At 35.2% G+C, this 26,744-nt stretch overlaps 1 protein-coding gene across 1 annotated transcript; it reads right to left on the bottom strand.

The window, feature by feature from the left end:
• Nucleotides 1–357: 357 nt before the first annotated feature.
• On the bottom strand, nucleotides 358–24,694 carry LOC106164972 (atos homolog protein A-like). Its single transcript, XM_087005194.1, has 12 exons — nucleotides 24,476–24,694; nucleotides 19,217–19,404; nucleotides 18,630–18,817; nucleotides 12,621–12,746; nucleotides 9,799–11,557; nucleotides 9,438–9,563; nucleotides 5,257–5,330; nucleotides 4,577–4,706; nucleotides 4,072–4,233; nucleotides 3,233–3,304; nucleotides 2,799–2,965; nucleotides 358–2,224 (listed from the first exon to the last, which is right to left on the bottom strand). Exons 1-12 carry the CDS (start codon nucleotides 24,489–24,491, stop codon nucleotides 2,068–2,070), a joined length of 3,165 nt encoding a protein of 1,054 aa, XP_086861320.1. The 5' UTR covers nucleotides 24,492–24,694; the 3' UTR covers nucleotides 358–2,067.
• Between the last annotated feature and the right edge of the window lie 2,050 nt (nucleotides 24,695–26,744).

Below are 26,744 nucleotides of genomic sequence, written 5' to 3'. Positions count from 1 at the left end.
CCGACGCTCAGTTTCAGTTAACACTGAAACGCACGATGAACATGCAAACGTTCTGAAACTCAGTTTTCAATGGGAATATTAAATGCATGTCTTGAACACACGCCACACATGAACTGAATTTGAAACAAGTATTAAAAAACGTATACGTGATATAGACAAAGAAATATTAAGATGTTGCTGTTCTTATCCTCCTTTCAAGTACAGACTAGGCGAGGGGTAAGCTTTTTTTTAAATTCTACCGTTAAAACTATCATAGCTTTTGTCAAGTCCTGCGGTTTCACCTACCAACTTCTTGTCTTTTTGTGAACAAAATCTTCCGTTTTCAATGTTACTTAGGAAAATAATTAGACAAACACGTTTTCAGTTTATACCAGTAATTTTATTCTCACTATATAATGGATTTTACTATATTGAGAGAGTAATAATAAATAATTTAAGATACAGCGATTCTTAAGTTGAAGAATAATAAATTAAAAGATCATCTTCTACACGCCAAACTTTTTGAGCCAACTATCACGTTGCCACCGTTTAACCGAAAAGGCAAAAACCTCAGAAGAATCACGACAGTAATTGATTTATATATTGGTAATTTTAGAGCACCAGGTGATGATTCAGTTCATACAAATGTTAATTCCTTTTAAATGTCACTACCATCATTAGGCGATCATATAACACGCTTGTTTGAAAACAACTTCAGAAACACTAAAAGCACGTCAGTTCTTCCCTAATATATTTTCACAAACCATCTTTCCAACAGACTTGGTTACGATTCTTTCTTTTAAATCAATATCAGAATTACAGCAGTTCAAACGACTTAACCCTTTACATTTCACAGTCACAAAAATCGCCTCACCAAACCCATTCTCTAGAAGCAAAATTAATTTCCAATAATCAAATCAACGTCTTGCATACAAACCACACCATACGAAATTCTAGCTGTTCACTCTTAGTGAGCATTCGTCCCAACTTTTAACTAATACCCAAACCATAGTGAATTCCACTACAAACAAAATAAATATGGAAAAGAAAAACCCATGATGGAAGATGATATATGAACTCGTTAAAAGGGTTGTATGAAATAAGATTAACAATAGATACAAATCTATCCCTGAACATGAAGTTCAATACAAGAATGAAAATGCAGGTATGAGTGATATTACATGCACATGACAGGAAGCACATTCCTGTTTTAAGTTACTAAGTTGAAGCAATTCTGATAAAACGCCCAAGGTACAAGATTAGAAGGCAGAAATTAAAACACCACACAAACCACCAGTAAGATTTTCACGGCAGAAATGCAGTAAAACCTTTCCCAAAGTGACAACATCAAACTCTCCCCTTCACCAGTGCATCATATTTAATAAATTAATTAGTCTCTGTAGACACATGCCTTTATCAAACCTTAAACCTAACACAACTTCATTAATAACCACGAACATCCTGGGCACTGTTGAATTTCAAGTTTAAATAGGCCCAACAATAATCTCCAGTTGCTGGCTTTGAGAAATTCTGCCTCAATGGCCTTCACATTACCACGTTTTGTCACATGTAATATACATTTTGTTGACACAACTCGATGGTTTTTTTCTACCTCAGAGGACATATTAATCCAAAGACTACTGCACTTAATAAAGTTGTTGCTAAGTTTCATTTCCATAACATATATTTTGTTTATGGGCTCAACAATTTTGTCACAGACTATACAGTTTTTTTGGATATAACTTCGTGGTTTTCCTTGAACAAGAAGAAGACATATCCTTCTTTAGACTGTTGCACTTAAAACAGTTGTTGCTAAGTGCTTTCCCCAAGTGTGGTATTGTAACTTCTGTTTATATCCCCAGTGTTACTCCACATGAATTTTCTACACAGTATGGGCTGAAAAGCACTTGTTCTTTTCCAAAAATATACATTATATTACATGTCGCATGTGTAAGAATGTTCTGGTCAGAGTTGTAATTGTCTTCTTTCCAAAATATACCAAGCATGAGATGTTGTTTTTTTCTGCTGGGATTTTTTAAATAATTTATCAATTAAATATTTGTTGTAAATGTCTAAAAGGAGGTGTCATCATCTCTTGGGAGAGTATGTTGGGTTAGAGGGCACTTCAGTGAAAGATCTCAGTTCATAACTGGCCACCCTGGGATCAAATTCAAACTTGTCTCTGGCAAAGATCAGTCTGATGTCTGTGTGAAGATACACCTTCCCGGACTTGGAAGAGGCAAACCTGGAATCAAACAAGAACTCATTATCACTCCTCACCATCATTTTTTTTTTTTAGGGTGGGGAGGGGGGGGGGGGGAGGACACGGAGGAGGGGGGCAAATCACAATCATAAATGCCTTTTTCACAAAACCCCCATGTTTTCTTTAATGGATAAAGCTTGAAAATGACTATAACATTTGAAATAATTATTTTTAGCTAACAAGAAGTTATATATACACACAATGTAAAACTTAAGATTCCAAATCTGCTTCTGCTTAAAAGAAGTTTTCATGGACTAGTTGTACCAGCCTGACAAACCTCTTCTAAATCACTTCAATGATACTGTGAAATGCATAATTACTAATTTACATGTATCCGTATAAGTATAAGTATATATAGTACACATCTCAATTGCCTGGATAAATATCATTACACCATTATTGCAGAAAATCAAAGAAGCCCATCATGTTCCCAGTCAAAATACAACCAGGCAGAATCCTACTTAAAGTTCAACTCAACATTCCAATTGTTATCATAATTTTTTGAAAACCCACAAGTGGCACTGTCACAAATATAATTTTTCTGTTCAATTGTTACCTGAGATGGATCAGGTATCTGAGGAAGCACTGGTCCTCTGCTGACCCAGACACTGGCATGTAGAGTGTTCTCTGGCGTATGAAGGTTTGGCAGTTAGGAGGCATGTCACTCAGGTCATACATCACCACAAACATCTTCACCACTGTCTTGTTGGGATTGAACAGAGTCTGAAGAGAAAAATATCTGCCATTATTATGAAATCCTGTATCTTTTAATCTATGAACCGGGTGGCCACTTCTTTGAAACTTAGAAGAGTTATTAACTAGTTTTAGTAGTAAAAACATATGTTCACATCTCCCAGCCCAGTGACAAAGACAAATGGAGATAATGGCAGTATGTGCATGCACTACATGAGGCAATCATTTACATTCCATTCCATTCAAAGCCATAGATGCATAATTTTATATTTTTTAAAGTTTCGAGGGAGCACCTACCACTTGAACAGTCCCCTTCTTTGGCACATGGTATCCCCTCTTAAGGTTAGCACTCTCAAGGTTAACATGACCCTGAAAAAGTGAAACACACAGGAATGTTTAAATTACAACATAAAATGATCACAGGTCTTTTCCAATTACCAATTTTAACCAACTCTCCACCTGAAAATTTCCATAATTATTTTTTTTAAATGGTCTAAAAAATATCTGCCTAAAGGCAGTGAAAATATCTGGCCATTTGTCAATCTATTGTTGATATAGTTAAAGATAATTTTTTTAGCCAAAGAGCAGGATGGTGGTAATTATTTGTGTTAAAGCAAAATATGTTTGCATAAACATTTAAGTAACATATAGGCCACTTTATACCTTTCTAAATTTGCCAAGCAGCAGAATGGGTCTAACTGTTTGACTTGTCTCTGTGATGCAAACTATACTCAGATATATTAAGAAATCTTTAAAATCCACATCCAGATTTATTATGTCTGTCAACAGATGATCACTAAAGCAATGGCAACATTGCTTCCTCTTTATGAAGAATTAAGATGGTCATTGAGTGTTCACCTGAGTGACGACACAACCAATAGTAATCAGCTAGTAACTGGCATTACAAGGCTACCTTCATAATGAAACTATTGTACTAAGTAGATCGACTCAACTCCCTGTAGACTCTCGCTGAAAGCAATTAGATTAACTGAACTTTTGTGTGCCGTTTGAGTGGATCGATTTACCTTGTACATTTTTTCATTGTGAACACATCCTTAGTCTAGAAATGGATTAAAAAATTGCACATATTAGCATGTTAACTACATGTAGGATGGTATCTATAAACCTATTCTCACCAGGTAAGGTGATGGTGCATTGTCATCAGACAGGTTGTTGAAGAAGAAAGCTGTCACAGGCAGGGAGATGTGTTTTGGGCAGAAGGAACCGCTGGCACCAATTTCGGCAGTGAAGCCTGCAACTGTCCCTGCTGGCATGATGCGACCATTTAGTAGAGATTCCTAAAACCAGATATTAGAGTTACTAACATTTGGATAAAATTGAAAATATACAAATAAAAGATCGATCAAAGCTTCAATTTCAATCAATATGAGCAATTTTTTTAATCTTTAAACTTAATCCACAGCTGGATTATTCAAATGATCAAAAACCTGAGTTTTCTGTAACATCTATGAATTTCTGTTGGGACAAGCTACCATTTCCAAACAATTTATGAAATTATAATACATGAAATAAAATTATTGTACAAACTGCATAAAAATGTACAACTTCCATACCATGTGTAAAAAAATATTGCTATAGTTTGTGAAATGAGAGATTAAATAACAATTCAAGAACCAGCACCTCAAAGTTTCCCAGTAAACTGTTACTGTTGGTTGAGGCAGGTGCACTTGTGCTGAGTATTCTCTTCTCTTGGTCAGATAGCTCTTTCCCCTCCTCCCCAGAGCTGCTCAGTGTTGACATGGACAAGGCACTGGAACACAAACATTATTATAAAGTGAAACTGGCTGAGAAAATATTTGTCAGAAAAAAGGTATAACATTTTGTTTGGCATTTTGTGCTACAGACACAACGTTTGGGCACAAAGCTGTTGCAATACATATAGAATTCATAAATTTGAAATTTGAATAATTCAAAACGGAGACAAAATATGTGACACACTCAAAATATTGATCTTTTTCCAGTTGTTGCATATTTAATTTATTTTGAAACTTAAGACACATTTGAAACCTATTTGGAACATGTTGTGTCTCCTTACATAAAATTTAGATCATTACAAATGTGGCTCCATGGGAACAAAAGCTATTCTGAAGAGATTTTACCACATACTGTTACTTTTATTAGATGCATATCAACTTCTTTAATTCTTCAACAGCCAGTGATCCAAAAAATAAAACCTTTGAATCATCAGTACTTGACTAGGAAGATTATCTTCTGAAAGACCACTCTTCCAAATGTAGGAATGTATGATTGGCAACTTTAGTCTTGAGGTTACATAACTCTAGATTAATTCTTGCTTTTACCTTTTGATTGCCTTTATATTTGTGAGGGAGTAGTCAAAATCAAAACTGCTAAATGTTCGTCTCTTCTGTGGAGCCTGAAATATCAAATTCCACATTTACTATTTCGACAATCAAACCCAAATCTTATCAAAAACAGAATTTTTCAGAAAGACCGAATCCCAATATTTTTTTTAAATATTCAAAAATATATTAAATGAAGCAAATATGGAAACAGCATACTTTAAAATATGGCAACACAAAAGTACAGCATCAAAAATGAATGCCACTTTTAAATATAAATACAGAACAAGGCAGCAAAGCTGTCAAATGTACAGACAAAAAACAGAAAAAAAGCGCAGGAAATAGGATACTGTCAATTTTGATGCATTAATGTATTATGCTTACTGTAACTGCATAGCCAACATCAAATTCTAATTCTGCATAACATTGAATTAGGATGAAAGTAAAATGTGTAACAAGCATTAGACTGAGTTCCCATACCTAGATCAATCTAACAGGATCAATCCAACTCCAAGGGGTTTCTCACTAAATTGCTTTCAGTTTAAGCGGCTTAGGATTCTGGCATGCCAGTTTCAGTAGGCGTGACAGACAGCTAAGCCACTTACATTGATTGCAATTTAGCGAGAATTCCCTTGGAGATACATCGATCCACAGTTAGCGTGATAGGGTGTGGAAATAGTCCCTAAGGCTTGAGGCTGATAAGAGTTAAACTTTGGAAATGCCAGAATGAGATAAAGTGAAAATTTCTTAAACTCATTGCTTAAACTCAATTTAAAAAAAAAAAAAAAAAAATATATATATATATATATATATATATATATATATATATATATATATATATATATATATATATATATATATATATATATATATATAATCATACTTGTAAGTTAAAAAAATACAGAAAGTGTTACAAAGTTACAGTACAGGGCTCCTGGTGGATGGGAGTGATAAGTCACATCTTGAAAATGCCAGTTTGAAAAATTAAAAATTAAAGAAAAAATTACAAAAATATTCCACTAAAGCTCAATTCAGTCTAGCTGCATAACCATGATATGAATCATCCAACTTCAGTTTAAACAGTGTAAACAAGTCACAGAAATATAATATATTTTGTTTTACCACAAAAAGGGCAGTCATAGCTATTATTCTGATATCTGAACTTGTCATCAGACCATGTGACCTCCATAGGTGGCTATACTTTGTAATAATTTCTTAAGAGATTTTAACAAAAAAAACTTTTTAGAAAAAAAATTATTTGCCAAAAAAGAACAGTTATTATCCCTTTAACTGTAAAGTCAAGTTGCAAATATTGCACAACAGGTAGTATCAATAAAAGTGAACTGTTACATACCCTTGGGAGTTATAAGTCCCACACTGAAAATGCCAGTAGGTAAAAGATAAAAATTTCAAAAATATATACAACAGAATAACATGGTCAATAAGATTCAGTTTCAGGACCATATGTGAGACTTCAAATTCACATAATGAAAATCCCTATATGTGAAAAATGATGACAGTGCATAAAATAATATTACACAATGTTTAAAGACATAAAAACCAACACAACTGCTAATGTGGAAAAACAAAATACACAGCGCTTCTGGTGGATGACAGTTGAAAGTGTCATCTTGAAGATGCTAGTGTTTGAAAAAAAAATTAAAAGAAAATGTAAAATAAAACAACAAAAAATACCAATAAAGCTGCTATTCAAACTTTTAATCTAGCTGTACAATTACTAACATGATATGAATAACCCTATTGAGTTTGAGAATAATAAGGCACTGTTATTCATCTTAACATTAATGTAAGCGTTACACAAAATTTTTCTTTTGTAAACTTATTTTCAATATTAAATAACATTTACCTGCATAATAATAATCGATTCCTAATTATGTGACACAGTTAAGAGAGCTAAACCTATGGGACTTTACAATGAAATCTCAATGTGTGTTTATGTAATCTCATTTAATGGCCACTTGAAAATCAATTAAGCAAATTATTTTATAACCCTGAAATAACTTGAAAATCAATTAAGCAAATTACTTTACAACCCTGAATTAACTGCCTACTATCCATATACATTTATTGCACCAAATAGCACTCTACTGCATTGCTTTCAAAACAGAAAACAATTACAATGGTTTTCCAACACAAGCTGCACTTCAGTCTTTTCAGTAAGGTTGATTATCATAAGTAACATGGTTTTCCCTTAATCGCTATCCTGGCAGCAGTGTACAAAGTAGGGTTTTCTTCAACTTTCATGCAATATAACATAATACTTACCAGCAATAAACCATCAATTTTTTTATAAAAAAAAAATAAAAGTATCATGGATATTCAGAAAATGTGATACGGAAAGGTCTCCAAGGACATGGAAGTTCAGAGTCACACTTTCAAAATGCCAAAATGTTAACAAGAGATAACTGTACTGAAATGATTTTCTTTCCATTTTCAACACCTTTTTTACATAAAACAATAATCAATTTACTGTCATTTTTATATGATCAACTAGGAAAATTGTTGACATAGGAAAAATATAAATAGAACAATTTATAATGTCCAATTTGCTCCATTTGGAGATTCTGAACATAGTGAATGATTGAATCTGACAAACTGCAATGATGAGTTCCTTTCCATTTTTGATACTTTATTACACAATGCACTATAATAGGTTTACCGTCATTTTTATATAATCAACTAACAATATTGTTAAGAAGCAGAAAATGTTAAAACAACACTTTTACATATCCAATTAGTTCTGTAATGAGACTGTTAACATGCTTAAGAATTAAATCTGAAGAAAAACCACTTATATACAAAAAGGCTAATAACTTCATCAAAACTTAACTGATCAAGCTTATTTTCAAACTTGATCTGTATACTGGTCAGATTGATCACTCCTGTGAGTTGCAAGATAAAAGGCTGATTGGTTTTCCTTAAAATGCGTTATCAGTGTTGCATGTATGCTGAATAAAGGAAAAAAACAGCATTACTTTTGTTAAAATAGTCCAATCATGCCAATTTTCAAACTTGACCTGCGTATTATAAATATTCACCAGTTCTGTAAATTTCAATCCAAAAGGAAAAACATTTTTACACTTATCAAGTTATCGGTGTTACAAAAGTGCTGAAAAAATTGAAAAAAAAAAAAAAAAAACAGGATAACTTCCATAAAAATTGCCCAATCTTGTTGATTTTCAAACTTGACCTGTGTATTATGAATATTCATTAGTTCTGTAAGTTTCAAGCCAAAAGAAAAAACAGTTTTCCACTTATTGTGTTATCAGTGCTGCATATATGCTGAAAAAAGTGAAAAAACAGCATAAATTCCCTAACAATGATCCAATCATGCTGATTTTCGAACTTGACCTGCCTATTATGAATATTCATCAGTTCTGCAAGTTTCAAGCCAAAAGGTTAATTGGTTTTCCACTTATCGTGTTATCGGTGCTGCATATATGCTGAAAAAAGTGAAAAATTAGCATAAATTCCCTAAAAATAACCCAATCATGCCGATTTTCAAACTTGACCTGCGTATTATGAATATTCATCAGTTCTGTAAGTTTCAAGCCAAAAGGTAAAATGGTTTTCCACTTATCATGTTATCGGTGCTGCATATATGCTGAAAAAAGTGAAAAAACAGCATAAATTCCCTAAAAATGACCCAATCATGCTGATTTTCGAACTTGACCTGCGTATTATGAATATTCATCAGTTCTGCAAGTTTCAAGTCAAAAGGTAAAATGGTTTTCCACTTATCGTGTTATCGGTTAAAGTGCACGGCGACGGCGACGACGGCGACAGCGACGACGGCGACGGCGACGACAGACGCAGATGATGGCTATATGTACAGACACATCTGTGTCTGTACATAAAAATAGTAACAAGTTGCAGAATTAATCAATACTAATCTTGTCCTTTTTTTGATTTTTTTTTTAGAAAGAAACTGTTTAACTTGAATTTTGTCACATATGCTTTCAAAGACAACAACAACTTTTTCTTCATTATATTTCCCCCTCTTCTACATATCTATCTTGTACTGCACACATCTCTCTCATTCTCATAACCATCTCCTCCTCCGAATACCCAAATCCTCACCTTTTAAAAACACAAAGACAAAACAAATATAGTTTTTAATTCTGATCATGTACTGAATCAGTGGATCATATTTTACTTACAGGACTGGACTGCATTGGTAATCCAGTCTGTGCATGGAACAACATAGAGGAACAGCTGCTGAGACTTCGTTTAAAGTTTTCTTTATCTTCTTGAGTTGGGATTGGCTTGCTTGTAGATTTTGCCTCCTAAAAAGAAACAATTAAATTCACATGTGAATGAATAGAAATCAAAATTATCAACAAATACACCCTTTCTCATAATGTACAGAGTATAAATGTTTAAATGTTTATGAATGTATAAATGTATTAATGTTTCTGAATGTATAAGTGTATTAATGTTTCTCTGCAATTATCATCCCATCATGTAGCAACCAGCATGTATCATAATGTTATATTTAATGTGTTTTCAAAAATAACTTACCTCCTTCCCCTGGGACTGAGCTGTCATGGGTTCTTTCTTTAACAAGCTTTTGATGAGAGGACAGCTCTTACTGAACCCCCCAAATCCAGGCACACTGGGGGCATCAGTGGGGCTCTTTGGGAATGGACGCCTTGCATTGCACGGTGAAAACTGCTGAGTCAGCTTACGGCATGTGCTAGTCTTCTTTGAGGGTGGGACTACTGGAGTTTCTTGCTGTTTATTTGAAGACGAGGAAGAGTCTAAATATTCATCATTATCATCTATATAGAATTTAACACTGTCATCAGCCTCTGCTCCATTCCTAGATGAAGGTTGTGGAGCACTGTTCTGTTCTGATGGGGTGGAAGGTGTTAATGCTCCTTTACTCTGACAATGACTCAATTCCAAAGAGCTACTAAGGTTATTTGACTTTGATAATTCCGATATACTTTTGAAATTCAGCTCCTCTGCACTGGTGTCATTAAAAGTATCTGATTCTGACTGCCTTCTTGTCCTTTCTGGCTCCTTATTTGAGATATTTTCTTTCTCAAAAGATCCAAAGTCAGACAGAAACAGTTTAGCCTGAATTTTATCACATATCCTTTCAAAATCATCGATAACTTTTTCCTCTTTTTCACAATTCCCGTTAGTCGTTTTCTGAATTTCATAAAGATCTGACTGGTTTCCATTTGATTCTAGTCCACTGTCTTTATCAAGGCTTTTACTCATAGTATGAAAACCATTTAGAGAGCTACTGACTTCTTTTACATCCACCTCTAGTTGTGTTTGTATCGAAACGGGTAAAGTCTGCTGGTGGGTGAAAGGATCCACAAACTTTCCTAGAGAGTTGGGATCCTGTTTTTCTCTTGAAGATTTAGTCAACGCCAAATCTGATAAATAATAATCAAGATCCACATCAAAATGATCTTCAAGACTTGGAGAATTGCTCCCTGACTGGAAGCCCTCAGTGGAGAAATAACCCTGACCAGGGAGATTACTGGTTAGAAGAACCTTGGGGCTTACTAAGGACCTCTCCTTTCTGTATTCCTTAGAGGAACTCAAGTCTAAATGGTTTGGAGGTTGAACAGGTGACTTTGACATGTATTGTGAGCAGGTAACCTTCTGGTGGTTGACATGTTTCCTCTTTGGAATTGCTCCAGAGTTTTCACAGATTGTTTTGTCTGCATCATTATGGTCGATTTTTTCACAGTAATTGCACTGCTGTTGTTGCTGTTGTAGCTGTTTTTGCTCAAAGCAATTGCACTGTTGTTGTTGCTGCTGCTGTTTTTGCTGCATAGCTGACTGCTGAGATTGTTTGGATTGCCCAAGTAGATGCAATTTCAGCTCTGCTGCATCCACTGGACTGTTACTGAGGGGTGTTTTGCAAGGTCCACTGACCTGAGCTTCAGTCACTTTTTGACTTTTACTGACCGTTGTCTTGCTGGATCTGCCCCCATACCCTGTGGCGGCCCCTACACTGCTACTCACTGGCATAATGTTTCTGTCAGCAGCAGATGGAAAATTACTGACCACCAACTTCTTTTTAAAACTACAATCTCCTGCATTCACTGGACTACTGACAGGCATCTTGTGCGTTTTCCCTGCATGTTCTGGACAATCTTCCACTAGGCAAGGCACACTGATGATTTGAGAGCTCCTGGGTAAAGAGGCCACTGTCACTTTTAACACACTGGACTTGGATATACTGGTCACTGGGAAAGTGTGGCTATCAGGGGGCTGAGAGAACTTGCTGCCACCAGCTTCTCCAGGAGCACGGATTCTGAAATGATTTTAAAATAAAATGAGCTACATTCAACAAGTTGTCTAAACAAAGACAGTACCTACAGTATGGTGTGCCACAAGAATTCTAAAACAGGGAATACAATCAATTTCTCCTCTTTATCAGCTGCTCACTTCAAGATGATAATTTCACATTCATTACTGAAAGCAAATGCAATGTTCTAAGTGTAGCTTATAACTGAAACAGCGATTGATTTGAAGTTCTCATTTAAGGTAAATAAAAATTGGAGGAACCAATGGCATGTTTTATTGTAATCATTTGTTTTCACCTTGGATTGCTCCATTTAGCTGCTGCCTGCTATTGTCTAACTACATTATTTTCAAGGGCAAAAATTTCTATCGGAGATCAGGTTTAACATAAAATGTGATGTTACCTGGAAAATTTATCTCCAGTTTGGGCAGGCTGGTGTAGTGCCTAAGACAGACTTCCCAAAATACCAAGCATAATAAATAGATAACAAAATGGCTAGGTGAAGGTGAGTGTTAGTTGGGAAAATACCAGTACTATCTGGGAATGTGGTTCTTAGAGGAGTCATAATCACATACAAAATAAAGTTTTACATCTAATTTGAAAATCATCCAGACAGATTTTCTTTTTGCAGACATCTATATTTATGGTCACATATGTATCATAGGGTCCTGCAAGACAACTGTGTATCTTTCATCACTAATGCAGAAACTGCATACTTTAGTCTATAGACTATGCCAACAGAAATAGCATAGAGATAAAAAGTTCCCCAGCATCTTAGACAGGAGCATATTTCCCCAGGAGTAAAAATCTTAAGTCTCAGGAGGACATTCCCCTATGAAACCAATATCTTACTCACTTATCCATATGATTACAGCCTGCGTTTCTTGTACAAATTTCCAGGTATGTCCTTCTTTATAGTCCATCAGCATTAAAGGTATTTCCCTAACACCCCCCCCCCCCCCCCCAAGTTAACAGTATGCCTTGCCCAGTGGAGAGAATGGCAGATGGCCCACAGGAAAGAGTCTTACCAAGAAGATTCAGCCTATCTTCAAAGTAAAGCCCCAATACCTACCTGTACACTACATTAGCAGGCTGTGTTCCTCTACTGACATTGAGCCAAGCACTAAGCTGGGAGAAATGGAGGTGGGAACGCGTTGCTTGGACCAAAGATCTCGAACCACAATGGCTGTCCAGCATTCTGTAAGGAAAAAAATATATTAACTTTTTTCTTCTTAGAATATCAATCTATAACAACACAGCATATTATGGCAATTTTTTTCACACTAACTAACAAACAGACAGACAAACACAAAGGCAGAGAGACACAGGCATGCATCAGACACTGAGACACAGACAGACAGACGGACGGACAGACAGACAGACACAAGTATGCACACATACAAAGACAGACAAAATAAGGCTGCTTGTGACAACACGCAGATGTATATGACTCTTACTCAGTATAGATGTGTTCAATACATAGCGTTTTACATACTGCATATATCTAAAACTATTACTGCCAGAAGCCTTTCTAGTCCACTTAAAATCAGCACAGGGTAATCAATCATGAGGGTTAAGTCCAATATGAGAGTCCTGTCATGCCAATAACACTTAAATATAATGTCCATCTATTCACTTTATCAATTTCAATCTAATCCTTACCAAATGACTTTCAAACTTCCAATGTCTTATCAACTGCTGTAGGCTTCTTACAAAAGATAAAATCAAGCATCTTCCTTTGAAAATATACAGAATCCCTATAAATCTTACCAAACCCTTAGTTCTCACTCAGAATAAAGATCAAATCTCTTTGTATAACAAGCCAACAAAGGAAGAGACAAGGATCCAATGATTCATACTGATTCACCACTAGCTCTCACCCTCCAAGAAAGTGGAGAAAAAAGACAGCTGAGTAATTAATACTATATATATTTAGCTGATCGGCCAGGATTTAAAATTCATTTCCTTTGTGGTTTAAAAGTGAGAAATCTCTATGTGACATTATCATCATCACCTTAGCATGACATGTGCATTATCACCACTTAGATAGCAAGAACAACCACAGCCTTGCTCTTAATGCCATCATCACTGACGTGAATGAAATTTAACCATGGGAAGGTTCATTATCCTTCTTAGACAGTTGGACGATTTCTGTTTCATTATCAAATTTTATCATTTTTGCCAAAATGGTGAATTTATTTTAAATATTTTGTTTGTCATAAGGGAATTCTTTGTGAACCATCTCTACATCATTTGGGGGAACTGTAAGGTATCTTAGGTACAGATATAAAAAACAGAATCTTTAAAAAGAACAAATAAAAAAATCATTAAATCAAGAACATGTCAATAATGACAACAAATAAATTGAAATTTAATACTGCTCTATGCAGTGATATATTACAGCATGTGTCTACTTTTGTAAACCTGATCTCAATGTTGTCCCCAATTCACCTCGCAAATAACATACTGTACACGCTGTGAACAGGCTGCAGGCCCTATATATATCTCATAGCCTATTGACCTGGTACAGAAGTAAGACAAAGACAAGTAAGACCAATGTTGCCTTGTCACTAGGTGAGCCACAGGTGAAAGGTGACTTAATTAAACATCAAGTCAACATAGGTGTGCTGGGACAAGGAGAGAGATGTACTGGCACTGACCTCTTCCAACAATTATATAGTTTGGTCATAAATTGCATATGTTAGTTTCGAATGCTGGTTATGCAAATCAATCAAATAGGCTGGTTTGAAATTTGGTGTGTTTACATAAAAGTTGGTCTGACCCTTCTCAGATATGACCTGGGCTGTACATAATGTATTAATACACTGTGCTGGTGTAACATGACTCCCACGAAAATCTGTCTCCCAGAGTAAAAATTTCATAATGAAATTCTGACTCCGCCCATGAAATCTTAACTTTGGGAAAAGCAAATAATTTTAAAAGAGGTTGTTTTTAACTTGGTGTGTTTACATCCAGGTTGTACCAATCCTTTTCAGATAAAACCCTATTTACAGTTTATTTGATTAAGATTGGCTCACTACTTTTTGGCAGCAAATGCACTCCTAGCCTTCTCCTGCCCTAGCTCTGCCATCCCCACCACTAAAAAATGACTTGCATAACTTGGGTGAAAAGTAGAGGACTGTTGCTGCCTACAGCAGCTAACTTTATCAAGTGACTTATAAAGAAAGGCTCCCCAATTTATATAAGTGCATCTTTATGTTACTAATCATGAAATCCTTGCCAGTTCCCCCCTCTTCTTCCAACTTATCTCATTAACTATGTACACACAAGATGTCAGAATAGATACACACCTGTTATATACCTGAATACTTATCACAAACCTATATCCAAGTTAAAAGCAACCCCATAAATATGTGATATTATTTTTATTTGCCACATACAATGATGCTTTCAGCCTCGGGCATTATTCACAATCTTAATGCTCAAAAGTAAAAGAAAACCTAGTTGGTAAATTCATGGCAAAAGTTGACCTTGCATAAGCCATGCTATAAAATCTCCCCACTATCAAAGAGAAATGGACTTTAACCCCTGAATGATGATAATCATAAATTCTAAATATATATATTTATTGTTCGAAATAGCTCGGTTATGCCAGGATCAGTTTATGTTAACCGTTACTGAATTGGAAGATAGGAGTCGTGAGCTGACCGTGCCTAAGCGTTTGTTTTTTGGTTTTAACATATACATCTGAAGTAACTGAATAAACTGATAATTAGCATGGCATAAGGTGGGTTCTGCATCAGTTTTCTATTTTAAAAATGCAAATGTTTTGTGAATCCCCATAAAGGTACTTGTTAAATTTATCAAATGGCGTACCAGGAATGTTTGCAAAATGAAAATCCAAATTCATTGATCTACTCATGTCTCCCTCGTACATACATGTCAAAATCATTTCATGTCACAAAGGTAATTTGGTTTATGTGACGCTTTAAATTGTAGGATTGATATGTGGTGAGGAAACCATATAATGACTCTGTCCTTGACATGACAAAATGTTAAATATGCCTTTTTCATGCAATTATCCATGTTATGCCCTTGAGTATTACATAACATATCATAAAAACAGTGAAAACATTATCAGATTATGCATCCCCCCATCCATCCTGCTCAGGTGTAAAAACTTGCATGTGCTGAACCTGTGAATTTTCCAGGTCTTTATCAGGTAAATTATGCAACATTGCTTCAGACATATTATCCAATGGTGTACATCCTTAACTACTCCACTATCCAACATTGCCCACTCAAGCACTGCAATATGTCCCTGGAACCCAACATTCTCTTTCTCTCTCTCTTGTCCGCCATCATTGTGCAACATAAAGCTGTATAAATTACCCATATGACAACACTTCATCCATCAGGTGTATCATGTTTAATATGTGCCAATAACACATGACAGCACATGCCCCATTTTTAAAATGCCAGGCCTTTTAAGACTTCCACATAAAAAAAACATCACAGCAGGTGAGTTTTCTGCATATCATAAACATATGTGTATACTCTTCTCTTACAGATGAAAAGATTTTAAGTGACATATGCTGGGGCAAATTCCTAAAAAAAAAGGAAAAATATTTGAAATCTCTTTAGCTTTTGGTAAGACTCTACTTTGCTAAAGTACGCCTGTACATAATAATATTAATCACAGTTGGTGTAAAAATTGTTGTAATTTTAAGTGTACCCCCCTCCCCTCACTAACAGAGATAAAAGTGTAATAGTAATGTGTAATATCAGCAAATGATAATCTTTTTGGCAGATGTTCATTGCATGAATTTACCAATTCATCAACTACACACATGATCATCATGGCATTCTTTTGGCATGTGCTTCTACACGTGTTGCTTTCTCAGGTGTATTAAACAAAATTTTCTTAGAGTTTTCTGCACACCTGTTAGTACCACTATCTTCTAACAGGTGTATATTACATGTACCTGTGATTACCTGGCAATGGTCAAAGGGTCAAGCATATGTGACATGTGATATGGACATCAGCATACAGAGAAATCATGTGCACCCTAGTTTAAGATTGTAATCTCCATACTAACTATTGTTCTGGTGCCAATTCACAAGACAGGATGAAATTACATTCCCTGTACTTCATATATATTGTGTCATTTAGTCTGTGCTATTATGTTAATTTATGTGTAGCATATCTTATTTAGATTCAAACTACCATCAGAAGAGTGGATTTTCAGTCATTTCAGTTCTTGCCTTGAAATTTTTCACAATACATTTTTCCCCTTCTGGGAACTTATTAGTGAGCTTGTGTAGCTTGAATACCATAGGTTAATAAGAGAAAAGCAGTATGGATTTATCAGGTAAATGTCATGAAATGTGCCTGTGGTCTCATTTACATGCTATTGTTGAAAAATGACTCCTGATTGATGACACGTAGTCCAAAATGACATCAGAATGAAGTATGAGAATTTATATCTTAGCTTTCAGAAGATTTTGTTACTACACGACATCCTAAGGAATGCTGTATCATATAGACAGATATGAAAACCCATCAATGCAACCATTTGGTAACAGGACTAAGGCCCCCCCCCCTCAACACTTGAACAATATTAGATAGCTCCCTGTCCCATTAAATATAGGGTTGGGAACAATAAGAGGGACAAAAATAAAGACTCAGATTTCCTAGAGAAATAGTTATCTTTTATTTTTCAGGTGAGTTACAGAGCAGACCAGTAAGTTTTATCTGCTACCAACATGTACCACTACAAGCATTTTTCGTTGGAAGATAGGACAAGGATTGTGGAACTGTATTTTGCAAGAAAAAGTCACCAGAGTATCAGAGGCAATTTTGACACAAAAGTTCTTGGACATGTTTCACACGTTTTGTAGAAAAGTTTAAAAACTTTACTTTTGGCCCTCTTATTGTTCCTCACCCTGTAAACAGAACTTTAGAAGTACATTTCCTTGAGCTGAAAAGAAACTTAACAGAGGTATATAGTAATCAAGAATCCCCAAAGAGCATGACTTACCCCAAAGCTTCTAAAAGCAGTTAATGAAAACAAAATCCATGCAAGTTTTGTAGGCACTGACATGATTACATGCACTGCTCGGTTGTACTGCAGGCACAAGTGTGATGAATATTAATATGATCATTCCTGTCTGTAGTAAACAGTTCTTAGAAAATGTAATTATTGGAAAATAAAATTTTCGATAGCACTTAGAAACATGTACATGTTTTGCTTATCTCTAAAATGCAAGCAATGCTAAATCCATGTATGACTAAGTCCCTTCAGCTGTTTTCCTGATTACAAGACACATGAGTGAAATGTTATTTATTCTCCTGTGGCTTTCAAATTGAGTTCAAGTTTTACAATTGTGCATGGAATTTCAATGAGGATTTCTGACATTTAGAAGTCAAACTAGTTATTCAAAATTGTGACTTTCTGAAATAAATCTTCAGATGACCTCCTGGTTTAAACACAATGCAAGTTTCAAAAATGTTATAGCTAATATGTGAATCATTACTTTTCAAATTAATACATTAATATTTGCTTTCAAATGTGGATGTAAAAATCTGTGTTTATGCACAGATTTTATTGTATTGCCTTGACAGAAGTCCAGCAAGTCAGACACAACTCTAAGTCAATTAAAATTAGCCCAAACAGAAGAGGTAAACCATAAATAAATAAATAAATAATTCCTTAAAATAACCCCTTAAAATACAGACTTGACAACCCCTGCCATAAGGACACACCCTGTGCAAACAGCACAATCTATACAACTGACCTAACATTGCCATTAACACATCACTATTGATTCACAAATCTACCATGTAAAGAGCTTGTAGCATAAAATTTATTTCTAAATTAGACAGACAGCCTGATAATTTCAGCCAAACCATAAATTTTACCTAAATAAAACTTAAATGGTAAATATAGTGAATACACTGCATCTTTTTTTATACTTTACTCAGCAAAAATAGAATAGTTTAAGAACTTGACAAAAATTTTACTTTGCTAGCTTGGGTCTTACACCATATCTCATGTACAGTGACCTATGGCCATATGCAATGACCTCTTACTTTATACAAAGTGACCCATAACCTCACCTCTTAGGAGAGACCTGTATGGTCCATTCCTCTAGCATCACACAGGTGCCCTCTGCTGGGCTAAGTTGGGCTTCGTATAGCTTAGCCACATGCTGACAGTCTGGATACACCAACACCTCAATACACATCGGGATGCCGTTCTTCCACAGCATCAACATCTGATCCCGCAACTCAGACACCATATTACACTGAAGGAGAAAAAATACACAAGATGTCAGGAACCTTCAAGGGCAACTGATACTGTCAACACAACCCACATTGTATTCACACCTGCTCGCTAGGTAGAAATAATATTGTTGACTTGCTGGTACCATCTGGAAAATGGGTATTTCTTGGTTTAAAAACAACTACTTGGCTAACATATCCACCTGCTCTGCTGCCAATTTTGAGGCAAGAAGGAAAAAATACTGTGATTTCATGTTTCAGTTATCAGAATCAAGTCACTTGTATACATAAAGTAATTAGACTGGTCAATTTTGCCATTGCACACATTGTTTCCTATATTAGTCAATGAAACAAAGTATCACTTTCAAAGCTCTATTTACCCCAAAAAAAATTTGAGTGAAAAAGGATTGTTAAAACCCCACCTGTTTATTTCCCTTGTCACACTCATGGTTTGTCCCCCTTGATGTCACAAGTAGACAATGGGGGCCCTCTACTCGGCCCTTGGCAGAAAACTCCGGCATACGACTTTCTATTATCAACATTCCTAATTCTAAGAACAACTCCCATGGATCCAACTCTTCTTCTTCTTCTTCCATATCCTGAGACAGACCTAGCAATAAAATCAACAAGGCAGCAAAGCTGTCAAATGTACAGACAAAGAACAGAAAATAAAGATGCAAATAAGTGAAAAATTAAATTTTCACAAAAAACTGTTAAATTGCCAGAAAAATTTACCAAACAGACAGCGTTGCCTATTGAAGCTGTATTTTAGTCCCATGTTTCTTTCCTATAAGTTTGAGAACAGTAAGTGACATGATTTCCCTTAAATGGTCATCATAGGAGCAGTGCCCAAAATAGGGGTTTCTTCAAATTTTGATACAACATTAAAGGGATAATAACTCTTCGTATGAGATCTATATTTCACAATAAAAACCTTGTGAATAACTCGTAGAAATATAATATATTCTGTTTTACCACAAAAACAGCAGTTATAGCTTTTATTCTGATATCTGAACTTGTCTTTAGACCACGTGACCTCCATTGATGTCTATACTCTGTTAAAATCTCTTAAGAGATTTTAACAAAAAACCAAACTTTTTAGAAAAAAACCAGGGACTAACTTTGAATGTAAAAATGGATTCATTAACCATTGCTAAGTATGGGAAAATTGTTGTTTACTCCAGGAAAATTCATTTTTTGGCCGAAACGAAGAGTTATTATTGCTTTAAATAATGTTTAACAGCATAATGACAATCAAATGTTATTAATAAAATATTAGTAACATGGACATTCAGAAAATGTGATAAGCAATATTTCACATATTGGCATTTTCAAGGTGTGACTTTTAAAGAGCTTAGATGAAATGTAGACCTGTAGTAGATGTTTCTTTAATCTTTTGAAAACCCTTTGTCCTCAAATTTTTACACTGACCTTTATGATTTGTGCTGTGCCGTATCCCAAATTAAATGTAATATGATCATGATCATGGAAGATTAAAGACACATCTACTACAGGTCTACATTTCATCTAAGCTCTTTAAAGTCACACCTTGAAAATGCCAATATGTGAAAAATTAAATTTTCACAAAAAACTGTTTAACTGCCAAAAAAAAAAAAAAAAAATAATAATAATATAAAAATACCAAACAGACTGCATTGCCTACTGAAGCTGTATTTTAGTCCCATGTTTCTTTCCTGTAAGTTTGAGAACAGCAAGTGACATGATTTTCCTTAAATGGTCATCATGGAAGCAGTGCCCAAAATAGGGGTTTCTTCAAATTTTGATGCAATATTACATAATGTTTAACAGCTTAATGACCATCAATTTTTAATTATAAAATATTTGTATCACAGATATTCAGAAAATGTGACTAGCAAAGGTCTTCAGGCCCATGGAACTTCAAAGTCACGCCTTGAAAATGCCAAAATGTAAACAAGACAGCACTGTTCTGAAATGGGTTTATTTCCATTTTTAACATAAAACAAAATAAACATTTTACTGCCATTTTTATATGACCAACTAATAAAATTGATGAGATGGGAAAAGTATCAATAGAACAGTGTTAAATGTCCAATTTCCTCCATTCTGAGATTCTGAACATAGTGGATGATTGAATCTGACAAACTGCAATGATATGAGTTTATTTCCATTTTTGACAATTTATTACACAATACATGATAACAAGTTTACCATGTTTTTTACATAATCAACTAACAATGTTGTAAAGATGCAGGAAATATCAAACAAACACTTTTAGGCATCTTATTAGTTAAATAATGAGACTGTTAACATGCTAAAGAATTGAATCTGAGGAAATGTGAAAAAAACAGTATAACTTCTAAAATAATGGCCCGATTATGCTGATTTTCGAAGTCAACCTGCGTTTTAGTAAGATTGACCACTCCTGTGAGTATAATTACAATTGGCCAATCCGTTTTTCTTATATTGTGTTATCAGTGTTGCATTTATATTGAAAATAGTGAAAAAACAGCATAAATTCCCTCAAAATAGCCCAATCATGCTGATTTTCGAACTTGACCTGCGTATTATGAATATTCATCAGTTCTGTAAGTTTCAAGTCAAAAGGTAAAATGGTTTTCCACTTATCGTATTATCGGTGCTGCATATATGCTGAAAAAAGTGAAAAAACAGCATAAATTACCTAAAAGTGACCCGATCATGCTGATTTTCGAACTTGACCTGCGTATTATGAATATTCATCAGTTCTGTAAGTTTCAAGTCAAAAGGTAAAATGGTTTTCCACTTATCATGTTATCGGTGCTGCATATATGCTGAAAAAAGTGAAAAACAGCATAAATTCCCTAAAAGTGACCCGATCATGCTGATTTTCGAACTTGACCTGCGTATTATGAATATTCATCAGTTCTGTAAGTTTCAAGTCAAAAGGTAAAATGGTTTTCCACTTATCGTGTTATCGGTGCTGCATATATGCTGAAAAAAGTGAAAAAACAGCATAAATTACCTAAAAGTGACCCGATCATGCTGATTTTCGAACTTGACCTGCGTATTATGAATATTCATCAGTTCTGCAAGTTTCAAGTCAAAAGGTAAAATGGTTTTCCACTTATCGTGTTATCGGTGCTGCATATATGCTGAAAAAAGTGAAAAAACAGCATAAATTCCCTAAAAGTGACCCGATCATGCTGATTTTTGAACTTGACCTGCGTATTATGAATATTCATCAGTTCTGCAAGTTTCAAGTCAAAAGGTAAAATGGTTTTCCACTTATCGTGTTATCGGTAAAAGTGCACGGCGACGGCGACGACGGCGACGACAGCGACGACGGCGACGACGGCGACGGCGACGACAGACGCAGATGATGGCTATATGTACAGACACATCTGTGTCTGTACATAAAAATGTCTTTATTATTATTTCATATCTGACATAAACTAGTTAAGGTCAGCAGAAATCTTCATTCTTAAGCAACATCACCTCTGTTATTATTTCAAATTCAGTAAATAAATGAAAAGATGAAAATTAAATAATAATATAGACATTTATTCTCAAGCGTATACTAAATAATCTTTATAAACTTTATATCCTTGTTGTCATCATGACCTCATCAAGTGAGATCAAGGCCTTGGACATGTATAAATAACTTTATTTATAGATAGCTACAGAACAACCATTAGGTGTCATTTTGGAGATTGACAATTTAGATACAAAATTGTCTATTTCCCAATAACGTGCTGTGATTCATCATCCACTCCCAAGCCATAACAGAAACACTTAAGCTACAAAATAGAAGTTTAATGTCTCATTTGTCCAGAAATAAACCAATTATGCATAATCCATATGAAAAGTATCATGGGGACATCAGTAACACATATGTATGTTAATATAAAACCAACATAATTTGATATTACCCTATTTCATAAAGGAATTGTGAAAATCCTAATGTAATTGCACAGTTTCCATATTGCATTACTGTGTTTGTTCTGAGACTCCATTCCCATAGACACCAGTGGTCTATGTAGATCAATCCAACTCTGCCAGGACTGTCGCTGACTGCAATCAGCTTAATCGAATGACACGCCTCATCATTTCCAACGTCCTTGTATAATCACCAGCTTTTCCGTACATGCTACTTGATGTTTTCAGTGAGAGACAAAGATGGGGTTTATCGATGAATGGGGTCTTAAACATGAGAGCCAGTTTCTGTGGACATGAGAGTGTCTACTCATTTTTTATTCATATATTTCAGCTTCTTCAAGATACTGTGTTATGGCTACCAGAACATGAATCTGAATAATACAGAGATTTTATAAAGGTGAAGTATACATGTACCAAACAACATGAATGTATAATCAATATTGCTATAGATCAACTAAAAGCCTAGAGGATTTGGGCCTATCAGAAATTCATTAAAAAGGGTGCATGAATCAGTAAGTATGGGCAAACAATTCCAGTCTAGGGGCAGAAATACTCCTGTCTTCATTGCTATTTATCTCAGCTTGCTAAATGTTATCACTCTATCTGGGCATGGAATGCAAATGAATATTCAAGGTGAAAAACATCTGGCGAGACCTCTTTTCCCATTTCACCTGATGATATATCAGGTGAAAAGCCACCTATCTTCACAGCAGTAGCCCTATCATATATGATCCTTTTATCTATTCTGTACCCCGTGTTGGTATAACATAAATAACCAAGAATGTATTACCGTGATGATTTTCATAAAGGTAATGGATTCAGGCTTTTATAACTAATGGTCTCACATGAACCAGTCATATCACCTGGCCAGAGCAGAAAAAAATAAACACCAACACCTGTACTCAAATTTCGACATATAAACAATATAAATATCCAGCTACATTACACCCCAACCCGTCACCCTTGAAAAATCCACAATGTTGCCAATATACAGGAATAAACAGCCAGCTTTGTGAGCATGCTAGCCTTTATTTGGATAAAGCAGATCAAAGGCAGGACAGGCACGGGCGAATTGTTTAATTTCTAGTTGAATTAATCCCTTTTTGTTGGCTAGCGGAAAGAAAAATAACCACCATATACTGCACAACCAGTCCTCCAAACCTCTGAGCATCTCTGTAAAACTGATTAATCTAATACAAGTTACTCATTTCATAGCCTGAGACTTCTACTTGGCTTCCCTTACTTGTCCTGATCAATTTTTCTACGTTGCCATTTAGTTACATCAGCATTGGGGCCACAGCTGTACGAAATCCATTGTACCGTTGAGCAAACGAGCGGCTAACGTGCCCCGACATGGATAATCAACGCGATCAGCTGATGCGGGGCTGTTTGACGGATGCAGTAATTTACGAGTTCCAATCAACGATTCCTTAACATATACTGTATCTTTGAAGCAAAATTCTTGAAAAAGAGTGATTCATTTTCACAATTACAAAAGACTGTTGTTGAATTCTTTGGAAAAAAGGCATACCAAGACTGTTTTGCCCTTGTTATCCCGATGTTATTCGTGGCACACAAGGTCGTCGTTGGGCGAGTTCGGTTAAAAATATGTCTCGACAACAAAATATCTTGCAATAAATAACCATCTTTTACATATTTTTGATAAAAAGAGACACTTAATAAGTATAATATGCTTTTAATCTCAACAAAGTTTTCATAAAACAGTCTACTCAATGACCCCCTTGTCGACCGAACCCAAACAAGGTAATTTTACCATTACTGACCTTGATCTGGCTTCATATTTCGTCAATCGCAAAAAAGTATGCTAAAACTAGACATCAACTGGTGTCAAGTGTCTTCACCGTATCTACTGTACAGGTTGAACGCTGTTGGAGCGGTTGCAGTAACTCATTTCGACAAAATTTTCGCCATCTGGATCTGTTCGTTTGGGCTCCATTATCCATCGTCCCGTCCTGTGTTTATGATTCCAGTCACTTCTGGTCACGTGATTGCCCACATGCTTCGCGGAATGACGTTCTCAACAAACACAATCCCATTCATAAACGGATCACGCATTCATGATTGTGACAGAGGTTCGACACAATCATCATTTTGACTTGTTCGTTGTAAACTACAGCCTAATCAACATAACACTTCCGACACTTGATTGTTTTATCTTATGGTAAAAAGCCCATTTTACAGATTTTGAAAGCAACCCCTAAATTTTATTGAACTTTGTGATTGAGGTCACGGTGCTTACGAATAGGCCCTAACGTTTACACTCATTCTCAATATATATCCCATTTAACATTTCTTTAAAAATTTCATTAAAAGTAAGCGAGTGGAAGAACTTTTGTCCAAGTGGAACTAACTAAACATCAGTCTAAAACTTTAAAAAATAATTATTCCTAGATTTATCTGTTCTCACACAAAAAAAACTTCACTTTAAACCTTCATTACTTTCGCTCTTAGCGCCATCTCACATTCCCCAGTCGATCTTGTTCATATTTACTACAGTAAAGAATCTGCAACTTCTCAGGAAGCGAGTATGGTATTTAATGTTTCAGAAAATGTCTTGAATGTTTATTTCAAACACCTCAATTAATAGCTTGTGGCTACTTTCATGGTGTCGCAGGATTTTAAAAAATGAAAAAAAATCTGTATTTCTTTTGGCGCACGTCATTGTTTTTAGTTGTTTGAGGTAATACTTAAACCATTACTACAATCCTCAATTGAATTTCATCTGTTATCAGCAAGATAATATGGTGACAGGATACAGTCAAATGTTTTAGGCGAAACACGGCAAAACTGCATTCTCAAAGAAAGTAATTTGCAAAACATTTGTTACCAGGCATTGTGAAAAAATAGGTTGAGGACAAAATGTCAGTAAAAATAAACGTGCATCTCGTAATATCCCTTTATCACAGTCTAATTTTTGTTAGTATTAATAACGTGCCAATATTATCCAAAAAGATTGTTGTTTTTAAAACTTTTGTTAGGCTAAATATTTCGCCTTAATAGGGTAAACCTTCGTTACTCCACCCCCGTACAAGCAAGGCACGGATTTTAAAATGTTCAGTTATTTATTTTTAAGAAACCAGATTTATCACTTTTTATCACCAGAGATTTAGAAAAAGTAGAATTCACGACTATATCTGTAGGGCCTAACTTCACTTTCACTTTTCTGTTTCCTTCTATTGGGCCTATATATTGAGAACGAGTGTTAAATATAGATTTTTTTCAGTCGTAGATCTACTAAGTAGAACAGTGAACAAACACAAAATTTATTACTGGTTTATACAATAATGAAGAGACACATAGGCCTATAATAATGGCACAATTTATAAATACCACTGCACAGAGTCAATTAAGTATGACATGTAATGCTGACTAGCTCACTGAAGATGAAACATGTTGGGTTCAGTTCCATTTAAAATTTCCCAGAGTGAATTCATCCTGAGTTTCAGACAGATCTGTTACTGGCATCTCTAGGCCTATTAGGAGGGGCCTATACCGTTGCCGCATAGTTACCCTAGTGATATTACAAGTTAGTTTCTAGTGGACTCCCAAATCCAGGGTGGACTCCAATGGACTTTCAGGAGGGTGTATGAACTCCCAAGCAGAAAGTGAACGTTGAGTGGTAAGTGCACGAGTCCTAATATTTTGTCTTATAAAGAGCACTCGAAATTATGTGGTTCACCAAATGCACACGGAAGTTTCATTAAAAAGGCTCAATAGCATAGCACCTGGGTCATATTTTATGAGAACACGTGGGACAAAAGTAAAAAAGAGGTGTAGTTAAACCGTACACTTATTAATTTAAGTGTACTCTGTGTTTCTACATACGCAAACGACAGAATGTCAGGGCTCGCCTATCTACTCAACGTACTTTCATTTGTGGATTAACCATCTTGGACTTAACTATATTTCATCTTTTTCACAGCTTCTTCACTTTTGACATTTTTCTATTCACTGCAGCCCATTGTTTTTTCTTTACTTAACTTCTATGCACTCAAGAGACAGAGTTAAAGAAAAGCCCTGATACAGTGTAGC

Source organism: Lingula anatina, chromosome 2, assembly GCF_051362555.1.
Source record: "Lingula anatina isolate TDL-2025a chromosome 2, LinAna3.0, whole genome shotgun sequence".
NCBI lineage: Eukaryota > Metazoa > Brachiopoda > Lingulata > Lingulida > Lingulidae > Lingula > Lingula anatina.
The sequence above is the reverse complement of the archived record's forward strand: the minus strand, read 5'-3'. Positions and strand labels throughout refer to the sequence as shown.